We start from the raw sequence: 15,052 nt of genomic DNA on the forward strand, positions 1-15,052 counted from the left end.
AATTAGGGTTATGGCATGAAATTATCCGCCACTTTAAAGTCTTCCCTGTGAAACAAAAACTTAGATAGCTTTCAGCCAACTCATTCCATAGCTCTGACTTCTCTAGAAGGTCCTTATCTCCTGAATCCCCAAACCAGAGGCTTCCTGGGTTAGAAAGTTTTGGTGGGCGGGGGGCGTTATTCTTTTTGTTGTATCTTAGTTTCTATTTATTTTAAATTTGCATCCAAATTAGTTAGCATTTAGTGAAGCAATGATTTCCGGAGTAGATTCCTTAGTGCCCCTTACCCGTTTAGCACATCCCCTCTCCCACACCCCTCCAGCAACCCTCAGTTTGTTCTCCATATTTATGAGTCTCCTCTGTTTGTCCTCCTCCCTGTTTTTATATTATTTTTGTTTCCCTTCCCTTTTGTTCATCTGTTTTGACTCTGAAAGTCCTCATACGAGGCAAGTCCTATGAATTTTGTCTTTCTCCGACTGAGTAATTTCACTTAGCGTAATCCCTCCAGTTCCATCCACGTAGTTGCAAATGGCAAGATTTCATTCTTTTTGATTGCCGAGTAATACTCCATGGAATCTATATACCACATCTTCTTTTTTTTAATTTTTTTAATGTTTTATTCATTTTTGAGACAGGGAGAGACAGCATGAACAGGGGAGGGTCAGAGAGAGGGAGACACAGAATCTGGAAAAGGCTCCAGGCTCTGAGCTGTCAGCACAGAGCCCGACGCCGGGCTTGAGCTCACGGACCGCGAGATCATGACCTGAGCCGAAGTTGGCCGCTTAACCGACTGAGCCACCCAGGCGCCCCATACCACATCTTCTTTATCCATTCATCCATCAGTGGACAGTTGGGCTCTTTGCATACTGTGGCTATTGTTGAGAGTGCTGCTATAAACATGGCGGTGCATGTGTCCCTTTGAAACAGCACACCTGTATCCCTTGCATAAATGCCTAGTAGTGCAATTGCTGGGTGGTAGGGTAGGTCTAATTTTGGTTTTTGGAGGAAACTCCATACTGTTTTCCAGAGTGGCTGCACCAGCTTGCATTGCCACCAACAATGGAAAAGAGATCCTCTTCTCTGCATCCTCGCCAACATCTGTTGTTGCCTGAGTTGTTAATGTGAGCCATTCTGACAGACGCAAGGTGGTATCTCAGTGTGGTTTTGATTTGTATGACCATCTGGATGTCTTCTTTCGAGCAGTGTCTATTCATGTCTTTTGCCCGTTACTTCACTGGATTACTTGTGTTTCGGGTGTTGAGCTTGAGAAATTCTTTGTAGATTTTGGATACTAACCCTTTATCTGATATGTCATTTGCAAATACCTTCTCCCATTCTGTCGGTTGCCTTTTCGTTTTGGTGATTGTTTCCTTCGCTGTGCAGAAGCTTTTTATTTTGATGAGGTCCCCCTAGTTCATTTGTGCCTTTGTTTCCCTTGCCTCCGGAGACGTTTTGAATAAGAAGCTGCTGCAGGCAAGATCTAAGAGGGTTTTGCCTGCTTTCTCCTCGAGGATTTTGATGGCTTCCTGTCTTCCATTGAGGTCTTTCATCCATTTTGAGGTTATTTTCTGTGTAATGAACAACTTTTTATGTGAACATGTTTTGATTTCTCTTGGGTATATACCTATAAATACAGTTGCTGGTTCATATGGTAACTCTGTTAAATAAACCTTTTTTGTTTGTTTGTTTTTGTTTTGTTTTTTCAACCTTTTGAGGAGGGGCAGGCACCTGGGTGGCTCAGCCGGTTGAGTGGCCAGCTCTTGATTTCAGCTCATGTCATGATCTCAGGGTTGTGGAATCGAGCCCTACATTGGGCTCTGCCCTGAGCCTGGCGCCTGCTTGGGATTCTCTCCCTCCCTCTCCTCTGTCCCTCTACCCCACTTGTGCACTCTCTCTCAAATATGTTTAGAAAAATTGTTTTTCTAGTTTAACCTTTTGAGGAACTGCCAGACTGTTTCCAAAGTGGCAGCAACATTACATTTTCATCAGCAGTTTTTGAGAGTTCCCGTTTTCCTGGTTCTTGCCAATGTTTGTCATTATCTGTTGCTTTTATGATAGCAATTCTAGTGGGTATGAAATGGCATCTTGTGGTTTTTGGTTTGCATTTTCTTATAACTAATGATGTTGAACATGTCTCTTTTATTTTTGAGAGAGACAGTGTGAGCAGGGGAGGGACAGAGAGAGAGGGAGACACAGAATCTGAAACAGGCTCCAGGCTGCGAGCTGTCAGCACAGAGCCCGATGCGGGGCTCGAACCCACGAACAGTGAGATCATGACCTGAGCCCAAGTCAGAAGCTTAACTGACTGAGCCACCCAGGCACCCCGAACATCTCCCTTTGAACGTGATTATTATCCATTTCTATATCATCTTGAAAGAACTAATCCATTCTTTTGCCCTTTTTTATATTGGATTGTCTTTTCATTATTGGAAGAGTTATTTAAATAGCCTACATACCAATCCCTTAGCAGATATGGGATTGTCAGGTATTTTCTCCTATTTAGTCACTTGCCTTTTCACTTTCTTGATGGTGATATTTGAAGCATAGAAGTTTTTAATTTTGATGAAGTAAACTTAATCCGCTTTTGTCTTTTGGTGTCATGTCTAAGAAATCATTGCCAAATCCAGTCACAAACATATACACGTCAGCTTTTGTCTAAGAATTTTATCATTTTAGCTCTTAGATTTTAAGTTAATTTTGTATATATGCTATGGGGTAGAGGTCTGATTTTATTACTTTGCATGTGGATATCCATTTGTCCCAGTACCATTTGTTACAATTGTTACAATACTGTAACTATTCTCATTCCATTTAATTGTCTGGCACCCTTGTGGTAAATCAGTTCACTGTAACGTGAGAGTTTATTTTTAGATTCTCAATGTTAATACATTGGTCTATATGTCTGTCCTTATGCCAGTACCGTATCAAATTTTATGAAAACTTTTTCCTAGTTATCTTGCAAATTACCAGTCACTTATGTAATAATAAAAAGTCAATGTAGTAGAACTTAACTTTGCTCCTATAGAGATTTTTGCTTCCTGAAGGACCCTTTCGCCAGCCTATGCCTTGCTGACCCCATGACTCGATGTGAAGTCAGGCTCAAAAAGTGAAAATGCTCTTTCTTTAGTGTGTTCAGACTTTATTTATTTATTTATTTATTTATTTATTTACTTATTTATTTTTATATTTTTATTTTATTTATTTTATTGTTTTTTAGAGCATACACAAGCAGGATGTGGGTGTGTGTGTGGGAGAGAGAGAGAGAGAGAAGAGAGAAGAGAGATAATTTTTAGCAGGTTTCACACTTAGTGTGAAGGCTGACAGGAGTCTTGATCCCATGACCCTGGGATCATGACCTGAGAGGTTGAGGCTCAACTGACTGAGCCACCCATGTTCCCTGCCTGTGCAAACTTTTAGTCTCTCAGTCAGTGCTGTCAACTTTCATTTCCATCAAATCTTGGCCATAGGATGTCTTGACTCAGTCTACCACTTACTTCATTATATTTTATTCTCTCATTATAATGCATAGACTCACCCATACTTTTCACCATCTAGGAAGGAAAAGATTAACTCTGGGCTATTCCTCTTTCCTGTTAAGCAATCTTGCTAATCCATCATCTTGCAATTCACAATGAGATCCTCTTCTGACCTGGTTCTTGTGTGTAACACTGGTGTTAATCCTATTCTTGGCACAGATCCTACATTCTTGGAAAACACAGTAGCCTCTATGGCTTTCTTTCACTTAAATAGAAAGATATGCATAGCTATGCGTTATAGCTCAGCGTATAATTAATGGAATATACATTACATCATTCAAATAATACAGCTGTACAAAGTGAGGTAGTATTATGTTGATTTATCAGAGACAAATAGTAGATTGGTAATTTGAATGACAAAAAATTTTTGAAGCCAACTTGTATGATATGGAGAAGCATTGTGGGACAACACAAAGATGAAATGGTCTTACCTCCCCCCACAAACAAGGTTGGAGTAAGGTAAAGGAGAATGTGCAGTTAATTGAAGTAGTGCTAAAGGACAGTACATTTGTTGTGCTACTGAGAAGATGAAAAATGATTTCATAACATTCTCTTTATTTCCTCACTGAGGGAAGGAGAATGAAGATTGAGTATTCAATGGATTAAAAAATACTCAAAGCTGCCTATTCCCTTTAATTGAAATCAGATCAAAGGCCCAATTTTGGTTATCAGATTGACTCTTTCTAGTTTTTCAACTATTGTGCTTCAAATCATATGTCTCTGTGCTTCTACCTTCACCTGAGGGGAAATTCTAAAGAGGCATTCCTGCCTACTTGTAAGAATTGTTGTAAGTGAAGGGAATCTTAGGAAACTATCTTAGACACAGGAAGATGGCAGAGGAGTAGGAGGACTCTAGGCTTGCCTCATCCCACGAATACAACTAGATAACAATCAGCTCACCCTAAATACCCCAGAAATCGACCTGAAGACTGACAGAACAAACTCCACAACAAAAGGGAGAGAAGAGGCCACATCAAAGAAGGTCCTTGATGCAGAAATGTCGTCTAGAAGAGAAACCGATCCTGGCTGCTGCAGAGGGGAGGGAGTCGAGGTTGTGGATAAGGGTGAGAGAGAGAGGAACGCACAGGGGAACGCATAAAGAGAACATTTCCCCATACCCACTGGCTTGGAAAACAAGAGGGACTGAATTGCGTGAGTTCTTGCCACCAGTAGTGCTTAAAGTCTGGAGTTTTAAAGGGCATCCGGTTTAGCTGGGATAGAGCCCTGAGGTACTGCACTGCTCTTGGGCAGAGGGCAGGCAAACAACGTGGGAGCATACAGCATGGATACAGTGATCTGAAGAGTGCCTGGGGCACACAGTGGGGAGATTATTTGCTCTTCTCAGAGCACGTCCCTCAGAGGCAAAGTTCAGAGAGACCTGTCTGTAGGAACAAAGCCGCTGGCTGGCACCATCTCCTTCTCCTGCCCCTCACCACAAACATAAAGCCACCTGCAGGAAGCAGTGCATTGCTAACACTGGCTGCCTAACTTGCTTACACCAAGCACCACCCCCTTGCCCTCTGGTGGAACTACCCTTCTCAATCACTCTTGCTTGAGTTGCAGCACAGCAGACCCCTCCCCCAAAAGACCAGGACAAACACCTGCCCACACTACATCTCCCAACCAGAGAGTTTCCCTTGGCCTCAGTTCCAGTAGAGGTGGTGACAGGTCTCATTTCCTAAGCAGACCAGAGCACACCTAGTTAAAACTCACTACATTCAGGCCAGGGACCAAACACTCACCAGACCAGGTAGGAGAGCCTCTGCAGACGACTGGCCTGAAGGATAGCATAGCCGGAACACAACAGCAGGACACATGCAGCACACACTGGTGACACTCCCTGAAGTGCTAGACCCTAGGCATTACATGACGTCTTTTTCCTCAGTCCATTACTTTCGGGAGCAGGTGACATAACTGGCTTCTTTAAGACACAGAAGCTGTCAGATACTTAGACAAAATGAAAAGACAGAGGCATTTATCCAAATGAAAGAACAGGATAAGGCCATGGCCAGACACCAAAATGGGACAGATGTAAATAGCACGCCTAATGGAGAATTTAAAACCATGATCATAAGGATATTCAGTGGACTTGAGAAAAGAATGGAAGACATCAGTGAGACCCTTACCACAGACATAAAAGAGTTCAAGGATCAGAGATGAAGAGTGCAGTAAAATGAACAGCAAGCTGGAAGAAGCAGAGGAGCAAATTAATGACCTAGAAGACAAAGTAATGGAAAACAATGAAGCTGAAGAAGACAAAGAAGAATTATCCAATGAAGAATAGACTTAAGGAACTCGGTGTCTCCGTCAAATGTAAAAACATTCATATGATAGGAGTCCCAGAAGAAGAAGACAGAGAGAAGGGGACAGATAATTGATTTGAAGACAAAATAACTGAAAAATTCCCTAATGTGGAGAAGAAAACAGACATTGAGATCTAGGAGACACAGAGAACTTCCATCAAAATCAACACCCAAGACATGTTGTAATTAAATTTGCAAAATATACTGCTAACATCTTTTTTTTTAGTGTTTTGTTATTTGTTTTGTTTTGTTTTTGCTTTTGATTATTCTGTGACAGAACGCAGACACAAGCAGGGGAAGGGCAGAGAGAGAGAGAGAGAGAGAAATAGAGAGGATCCCAAGCACTCTCTGTGCTGTCAGTGTAGAGCCCACTGGAGGCTTGAACCCAGGAACTGCGTGGTCACGACTTGAGCTAAGATCAAGTCATGCTTAACCGACTGAGCCACGCAGGCGCCCCACTGCTACAAATCTTAAAAGCAGCAAAACAAGTCATTAACTTCCAAGGAGAAACCCACAAGGCTAGCAGGAGATTTTTCAATAGAAACTTTGCAAGGCATAAGGAAAAGGCATGATATATTCAAAGTGCTGAATGAGAAAAATCTGCAGCCAAATATACTCTATCCAGTAAGGCTATCATTCATAATAGAAGGAGAGATAAAGAACTTCTCAGACAAACAAAAATGGAAGGAGTTTGTGACCACTAAATCAGCCTGTAAGAAATATTATCGGGAACTCTGAGTGGAAAGGAGAGATCAAAAGTGACAGTATAAAGGCAGAAAATGTAAAAGCAGTAAAAATGTATATTTCTGTAAAAAAATCAGTCAAGGAATGCCCCCAAAAAGGATGTACAATATAATAGCTTATCTAAACCATGGGGAGGAGAAAAAAAATGAGTTCTAACTTCATTGACCATCAACTTAATATAGACTGCTACACGCAGAGGAGGTGATATACAAATTGATGCTTATCATATACCAACACCCACTAATAAACATGCAAAGAATAAAGAGAAAGAAATCCAAATATATCATTAAAGCAAATTAGAAAGACATCAAAGAGAGAAAAACAATAAAGGATTTGAGAAAATCTCCAGAAACAACCACAAAACAAGTAGTAAAATGACAATAAATAGATACCTGTCAATAATTATTTTATATATAAATGCAATAAACACTCCAACCAAAAGACCTAGGGTGACAGGATGGATTAAAAAACACGACCCATCTGTATGCTGCCTATAAAAACCTCATTTTAGACATAAAGACACCTGCAGATTAAAAGTGAGGGGATGCTTGCACTGTTGGTGGTAATGCAAACTGGTGCAGCCGCTCTGGAAAACAGTGCGGAGGTTCCTCAAAACAACTGAAAATAGAACTACCCTATGACCCCTCAATAGCACTACTGGGAATTTATGCAAAGGATACAGGAGTGCTGATTCATAGGGGCACATGTACTCCAATGTCTAAAGCAGTGCTTTCAACAACAGCCAGATTGTGGAAAGAGCCTAAATGCCCATCAACTGATGAGTGGGTAAAGAGATGTGGTGTATATATACACTGGAATACTACCTGGCAAGGAGAAAGGGTGAAATCGTGCTATCTGTTGCAATGTGGATGGAACTGGAAGGTATTATGCTACATGAAATAAGTCACAGAATGACAGGTATCATAAGTTTTCGCTCATATGTGGAACTTGAGAAACTTAACAGAAGACCGTGGGGGAAGGGAAGGGGAAAAGTAGTTACAAACAGAGAAGGAGAGGGGCAAACCATAGGAGACTCTTGAATGCAGAGAACAAATAGAGGGTTGATGGGGGGAGCGGTGGGTGAGAAAGGAAAGTGGGTGGTGGGTATTGAGGAGGGCACTTGTTGGGATGAGCCCTGGGTGTTGTCTATAAGTGATGAACCACAGGAATCTACCCCCAAAACCAAGAGCACACTGTACACCCTGTATGTTAGCCAAGTTGACAATAAATTCTATTCAAAAAAAATGGAAACGAGGGGATGGAGAAAAATTTATCACGTTAAAAGAAAAAGTAGCGATACTTTTGTTAGACAAAAGAGTCCTTAAAACAAACATTGTGGGGCACCTGGGTGCCTCAGTCATTTGAGCGACCGACTAGGTCTTGGCTCAGATCATGATCTTATGGCTGGTGGCTTTGAGCCCCATGTTGGGCTCCAGGCTGACAGCATGGAGGCTGCTTGAAATTTTCTCCCCCCCTTTCTATGTCCCTCCCCAACTCTGTCTCTCTCAAAATAAATAAACTTAACCAAAAACAAAGACTGTAGCAAGAGCCAAAGAATGCTACTATATCATAATAATTCCAATAGGAAGATCTAACAATTGTAAATATTTATGCACCCACCCACTATATCATAATAATTCCAATAGGAAGATCTAACAATTGTAAATATTTATGCACCCACCATGAGAGCACTCAAGTACATAAAACAATAACCAACATAAAAGAACTAATTGATAATAATACAGTAATAGGGTAATTTAACACCCCATTTACATCAATAGATATTAGTTAAAAAAATCACCAAAAAATACATCTTAACAGAAAATCACCAAAGAAAGAGTGGCTTTGAGCCATACAGAGAAAGACAGATACCATATGTGTTCACTCTTTTGTGGATCCTGAGAAGCTTAACAGGAACCCATGGGGGAGGGGAAGGAAAAAAAAAGAGGTTAGAGTGGGAGAGAGCCAAAGCATAAGACACTCTTAAAAACTGAGAACAAACTGAGGGCTGATGGGGGGTGGGAGGGAGCAGAGGGTGGGTGATGGGTATTGAGGAGGGCACCTGTTGGGATGGGCACTGGGTGTTGTATGGAAGCAAATGTGACAATAAATTTCATATATTAAAAAAAAAAGAAAGAAAGAATGGCTTTGAATGGCAGAGAGGACCAGATTGGATTTAAGAGATATTTTCAGAACGTTCCATCCTAAAACAGAATACACGTTGTTTTCAAGTGTACATGGAATATTCTCAAGAATGGATCACAAACAAAAAACAGGCCTTAATTATTAAAAAACAATACATGCAGGTTAAATAACGTGCTACTACACTGGAATGGGTTAAGCAGGAAACACAAGAAGAAATTTTAAAAAATACATGTATACAAATGGAAATGAGAAAACAATGGTCTGAAACCTTTGAGATGCTGCAAAAGTAGTCCTAAGAGGGAAGTACAAAGCAATATAAGCCTACTTCAAGAAGCAAGAAAAATTTCAAACAACCTAACATTACACCTAAAGGAGCTAGAAAAAGAACAACAAATGAAGCCTGAAGCCAGCAGAAGAAAGCAAGTAATAATGATCAGAGCAGGGGGCCCTTGGGTGGCTTCACTGGTTAAGTGTCTGACTCTCGATTTTGGCTCAGGTCATGATCCCACAGTAGTGAGATCGAGCCCCGTGTTAGGCTCTCTGCTGGCAGCATGGAACCTGTCTGGGATTCTCTCTCTCTCTCTCTCTCTCTCTCTCTCTCTCTCTCTCTGCCCATCCCCCACTCATGTGTGGTCTCTCTCAAAATAAAATTAAAAAAGAGATTAAAGCAAAAATGAATGATAGACAAACAAAAAACAGATAAAACTAGAACAGATCAATGAAACCTAGAGCTGGTTCTTTGTGAAAATTAATAAAACTGATAAGGCGTTAGCCAGAGTAATCAACAAGAAAATAGAAAAGACCGAAATAAATAAAACCACAAATGTGAGAGTAGAAATAAGAACCAACACCACAGAGATACAAACATTTATGAGAGAATATTGTGAAAAACTGTATGCCAACAAATTGGACAACTTAGAAGAAATGAATAAATTCCTAGAAACATATAACTTACCAAACTAAAACAAGAAGAAATAGAAATTTGAAAAAAAACATCAATAACCAGCAAGGAAACTGAATCAGGATCAAAAAACTCTCAACAAACACAAGTCTAGGACCAGATGACTTCAGATGTAAATTTTAACATGTAAAGAAGAGCTAATACCAAAAAAGAAAGAAAGAAAGAAAGAAAGAAAGAAAGAAAGAAAGAAAGAAAGAAAGAAAGAAAGAAAGAAAAGAAAAAGTTTAACCTGTCCTTTTCAAATTGTTCCAGAAAAACATAAAAGGAAGGGAAATTTCCAAATTCATTCTATGCCAGCTTTACCCTGATACCAAAACCAGATAAAGACACCGCAAAGAGAATTACAGGCCAGCATCTCTGATGAACACGCAAAAATCTTCAAGAAAATAAGCAAACTGAATCCAACAATACATTAAAAAATCATTCACCAGGGGCAGGGGCAGCTGGGTGGCTTAGTCAGGTAAGCATCCAACTTCAGCTCAGGTTACGATCTCATGGTCCGTCGGTTTGAGCCCAGTTTCAGGCTCTGTTGACAGCTTGGACCCTGGAGCCTATTTCAGATTCTGTGTTTCCATCTCTCTCTGTCCCTCCCCTGCTTGTGCTTTTTCTCAAAAATAAATAAACATTAAAAAAAATCATTCAGTGTAACCAAATGGGATTTATCCCTGGTTTGCAGGGGTGGTTCAGTATTTGCAAATCAATGAATGTGATACCTCATATTAATTTTCAAAAACATAAAATCATATCATTGCAATAGATGCAGAAAAATAATTTGACAAACTATAACAAACTATAACATCCATTCATGATGGATGTTTTCTTTTTCATCTTGTTTATTTATTTTTATTTTATTTTTTTCAATATATGAAATTTATTGTCAAAATGGTTTCCATACAACACCCAGTGCTCATCCCAAAAGGTGCCCTCCCCAATACCCATCACCCACCCTCCCCTCCCTCCCACCCCCCCTCAACCCTCAGTTTGTTCTCAGTTTTGAAGAGTCTCTCATGCTTTGGCTCTCTCCCCCTCTAACCTCTTTTTTTTTCCCTTCCCCTCCCCCATGGGTTTCTGTCAAGTTTCTCAGGATCCACATAAGAGTGAAAACATATGGTATCTGTCTTTCTCTGTATGGCTTATTTCACTTAGCATCACACTCTCCAGTTCCATCCACATTGCCACGAAGGGCCATATTTCGTTCTTTCTCATTGCCCTGTAGTACTCCATTGTGTATATAAACCACAATTTCTTTATCCATTCATCAGTTGATGGACATTTAGGCTCTTTCCATAATTTGGCTATTGTTGAGAGTGCTGCTATAAACATTGGGGTACAAGTGCCCCTATGCATCAGTACTCCTGTATCCCTTGGGGAAATTCCTAGCAGTGCTATTGCTGGGTCATAGGGTAGGTCTATTTTTAATTTTCTGAGGAACCTCCACAGTGTTTTCCAGAGTGGCTGCACCAATTTGCCTTCCCACCAACAGTGCAAGAGGGTTCCCGTTTCTCCACATCCTCTCCAGCATCTATAGTCTCCTGATTTGTTCATTTTGGCCACTCTGACTGGTGTGAGGTGATATCTGAGTGTGGTTTTGATTTGTATTTCCCTGATAAGGAGTGACGTTGAGCATCTTTTCATGTGCCTGTTGGCCATCCAGATGTCTTCTTTAGAGAAGTGTCTATTCATGTTTTCTGCCCATTTCTTCACTGGGTTATTTGTTTTTCGGGTGTGGAGTTTGGTGACCTCTTTATAGATTTTGGATACTAGCCCTTTGTCCGATATTTCATTTGCAAACATCTTTTCCCATTCCGTTGGTTGCCTTTTAGTTTTGTTGGTTGCTTCGTTTGCTGTACAGAAGCTTTTTATCTTCATAAGGTCCCAGTAATTCATTTTTGCTTTTAATTCCCTTGCCTTTGGGGATGTGTCGAGTAAGAGATTGCTACGGCTGAGTTCAGAGAGGTCTTTTCCTGCTTTCTCCTCTAGGGTTTGGATGCTTTCCTGTCTCACATTCAGGTCCTTTATCCATTTTGAGTTTATTTTTGTGAATGGTGTGAGAAAGTGGTCTAGTTTCAACCTTCTGCATGTTGCTGTCCAGTTCTCCCAGCACCATTTGTTAAAGAGACTGTCTTTTTTCCATTGGATATTCCTTCCTGCTTTGTCAAAGATTAGTTGGCCATACGTTTGTGGGTCTAGTTCTGGGGTTTCTGTTCTATTCCATTGGTCTATGTGTCTGTTTTTGTGCCAATACCATGCTGTCTTGATGATGACAGCTTTGTAGTAGAGGCTAAAGTCTGGGATTGTGATGCCTCCTGCTTTGGTCCTCTTCTTCAAAATTACTTTGGCTATTCTGGGCCTTTTGTGGTTCCATATGAATTTTAGGATTGCTTGTTCTAGTTTCGAGAAGAAGGCTGGTGCAATTTTGATTGGGATTGCATTGAATGTGTAGATAGCTTTGGGTAGTATTGACATTTTGACAATATTTATTCTTCCAATCCATGAGCAGGAATGTCTTTCCATTTCTTTATATCTTCTTCAATTACCTTCATAAGGTTTCTATAGTTTTCAGCATACAGATCTTTTACATCTTTGGTTAGATTTATTCCTAGATATTTTATGCTTCTTGGTGCAATTGTGAATGGGATCAGTTTCTTTATTTGTCTTTCTGTTGCTTCATTGTTAGTGTATAAGAATGCAACTGATTTATGTACATTGATTTTGTATCCTGCAACTCTGCTAAATTCATGTATCAGTTCTAGCAGACTTTTGGTGGAGTCCATCGGATTTTCCATGTATAATATCATGTCATCTGCAAAAAGTGAAAGCTTGACTTCATCTTTGCCAATTTTGATGCCTTCGATTTCCTTTTGTTGTCTGATTGCTGATGCTAGAACTTCCAACACTATGTTAAACAACAGTTGTGAGAGTGGGCATCCCTGTCGTGTTCCTGATCTCAGGGAAAAAGCTCTCAGTTTTTCCCCATTGAGGATGATGTTAGCTGTGGGCTTTTCATAAACGGCTTTTATGATCTTCAAGTATGTTCCCACTATCCCGACTTTCTCAAGGGTTTTTATTGAGAAAGGGTGCTGAATTTTGTCAAAGGCCTTTTCTGCATCGATTTACAGGACCATATGGTCATGATGGATGTTTTGAATAGCAGCACACCTCAACAAAGTAGGCTTAGAGGAACCATACCTCGACATAATAAAGGCCATATATGGAAAATGAACAGCTAATATGATCCTAACTGGGGAAAAACTGAGAGAAAAACTTCTTAGATCTTGCTTCTAGTTATCTGCTTCTTCTCATTAGCACTGTGGGTTGTTAATAAGTTAATCTTAACATTTATTACAACCTACTTTAATGGAGACCAACTTCTCCTATACAAGTTTATGTGTCTTATCTCTTTTTTTCATCCACTGTTCCATTTATCATTTTTGTTTCTTCTTAACAAACTCCCCAAAGGTTAGATTTCTTTGGTTCACAAATCTGTTAGGAGAAGTGTGCCAGGACAGCTAGTGTCTGCCCCACTCTGCTTCAGGTGGGGCAACTGAAAGGTTTGGGGCTGGATCCATTTGAAGACTTGTTCACTAACGTCTGGTTGTTGATGCTGGCTGTTGCCTGGGACTGCAGTTCAGGAGGCAGCAGAAGCACTTAAACTGACACACCTAGACCCTCTTTGTGGCCTAGACTTCCTCACTAGATGGGGAGCTAGATTCCAAGTAAGCAGCCTGAGATACAGAGCAAGGCAGAAGCTGTATCGCCTTTTGTCACCTAGGCTTGGAATACACACAGCATCATAGTCACATATTCTGTTCATTAGGAGCAAGACACTAAGGTTGTACCATGGTCTTTTTTTTATGGAATTAATATTTGAAACCTATGGACACCTTTAAAAAGCAGTATAATTTACCCACTGGCCACAAATGTTTGTATTCCTCCCACCTGAAAAATACATTCACTCCCCTCCCCCTCCAATACCTCCTGCAAGTTTCAGTTATCATGGCATCAGGTTCAAGGCTTGAGTCCAAGATCTTACCATCTTAATCAGGTGCAGTGGGGATAAGCTGCCTGGGTTATGGTATCTAAAGTATAGCCCCTTGAGTGCAAGTGTTCTCAATATGAGGACTTGAGAACAAAAGAGACAGTTATTTACCACTCACAAATGCAACATTCTGGTCAACTGCTGAAGACTCTCCCATTCAGAAAAAGAAGATGGGAAGCACCCTAGTCCATAAGAGTTTTGAAATATAGCCTGATGCATGCTGTCAGTTCTTAAGTTCGGACTTACTCCTAACCACGGGAATACTTTTTCCATGTCTCTTCCCTTTCCTTACTCTTTGAGCTCTTGGTTCCTTCCTTTTCATAAGGAATGACCTGTATTTGCAGCTGTTTTTTCATCCTGCTTCCTCCCTGTGGGACTTCTAAGACCCAAAGGCCTCTTTTCATTTTGCACGATTTGGTCTCTTTTAGTCCAAGCTAGCAAATAGTATGTTTGCTACTATAAATCTCTTACCTTTTTTTAGTTTTCTGTAATTATTACTGGGTTTCATGCCGTGTTTTAGCAAAGCGACCCTCCCAAGTCCTTTTGAGATCAGCTTTTCGCTTCAGGTTTCCTGTGAAGCTCTTATATGACAATGCCTTTAAAATTCGTCTACTCTTGGGGCTCCTGGCTGGCTCAGTTGGTAGAGCATGTGACACTTGATCTCTGGGTGCTGAGTTTAAGCCCCATGTCAGGTGTGGAACCTACTTTTAAAAAAAATCTTATACTCTTAAGATCCCTAAAGAAATTGGAGGCATACCTTAAATCTTTCTGTTTTCCTGGTAGCACCCTGGATTTTCTCGTAACCCAAAAGCCATTTCTTCATGTCAGCATTATTTGACAGTTCCACATGTAGAGAGGCTGTAAATGAGAAACAGATACTTGAACCCACTAAGTCCTGGTTCCTTTCAGTTGCATAGTCTTTCTTTAGTTTCTCTTTCCTATCCGTTTTACTCTCAGGTATTTTGTAGCATGACTTCCCTTTCCTCAAGTGTCATTTTCTTCACTTGCTTAGAAACCCTTGCTGTCAGCCTCTTCACAGGCCATCAGGCTTCCACTAAGAGTCTCGTGGAGGCCCTTTTTGGGTCTCATTCTTATGCTTTTCTACATCTTTCCAGGTTCCACCTACCTCCTGGTTCAAAGGAAGTTTAGTTTTAGGTTTTTTGAATAGCAGCACACCATTTTTAGTATCAGTATCTGTGGTAGTAATTTACTGCTGCATAATAAGCCACCTCAAAGCCTAGTAGTTCAAAACATCATTTATCTTGTTCACCAATCTTTAGTTTAGGCAAAGCAGAGTAGGGCAACTCATTTCTTCTTCGTTTGGCA

The 15,052-nt window shown here is 40.5% G+C and overlaps 1 protein-coding gene across 1 annotated transcript in view; it reads left to right on the forward strand.

Annotated features, from left to right (window-relative positions):
- LOC109261428 (ankyrin repeat domain-containing protein 26-like) overlaps positions 1–15,052 on the forward strand; it is a 112,214-nt gene that overhangs the window by 87,486 nt on the left and 9,676 nt on the right. The window contains exon 18 of the mRNA XM_053902241.1: positions 2,282–2,286. Coding sequence (XP_053758216.1) covers positions 2,282–2,286 — 5 coding nt within the window. The remainder of the gene's footprint in view (positions 1–2,281; positions 2,287–15,052) is intronic.

Source organism: Panthera pardus, unplaced genomic scaffold (genome assembly GCF_024362965.1).
Source record: "Panthera pardus isolate Hobbes unplaced genomic scaffold, ASM2436296v1 HiC_scaffold_15, whole genome shotgun sequence".
NCBI classification, from domain to species: domain Eukaryota; kingdom Metazoa; phylum Chordata; class Mammalia; order Carnivora; family Felidae; genus Panthera; species Panthera pardus.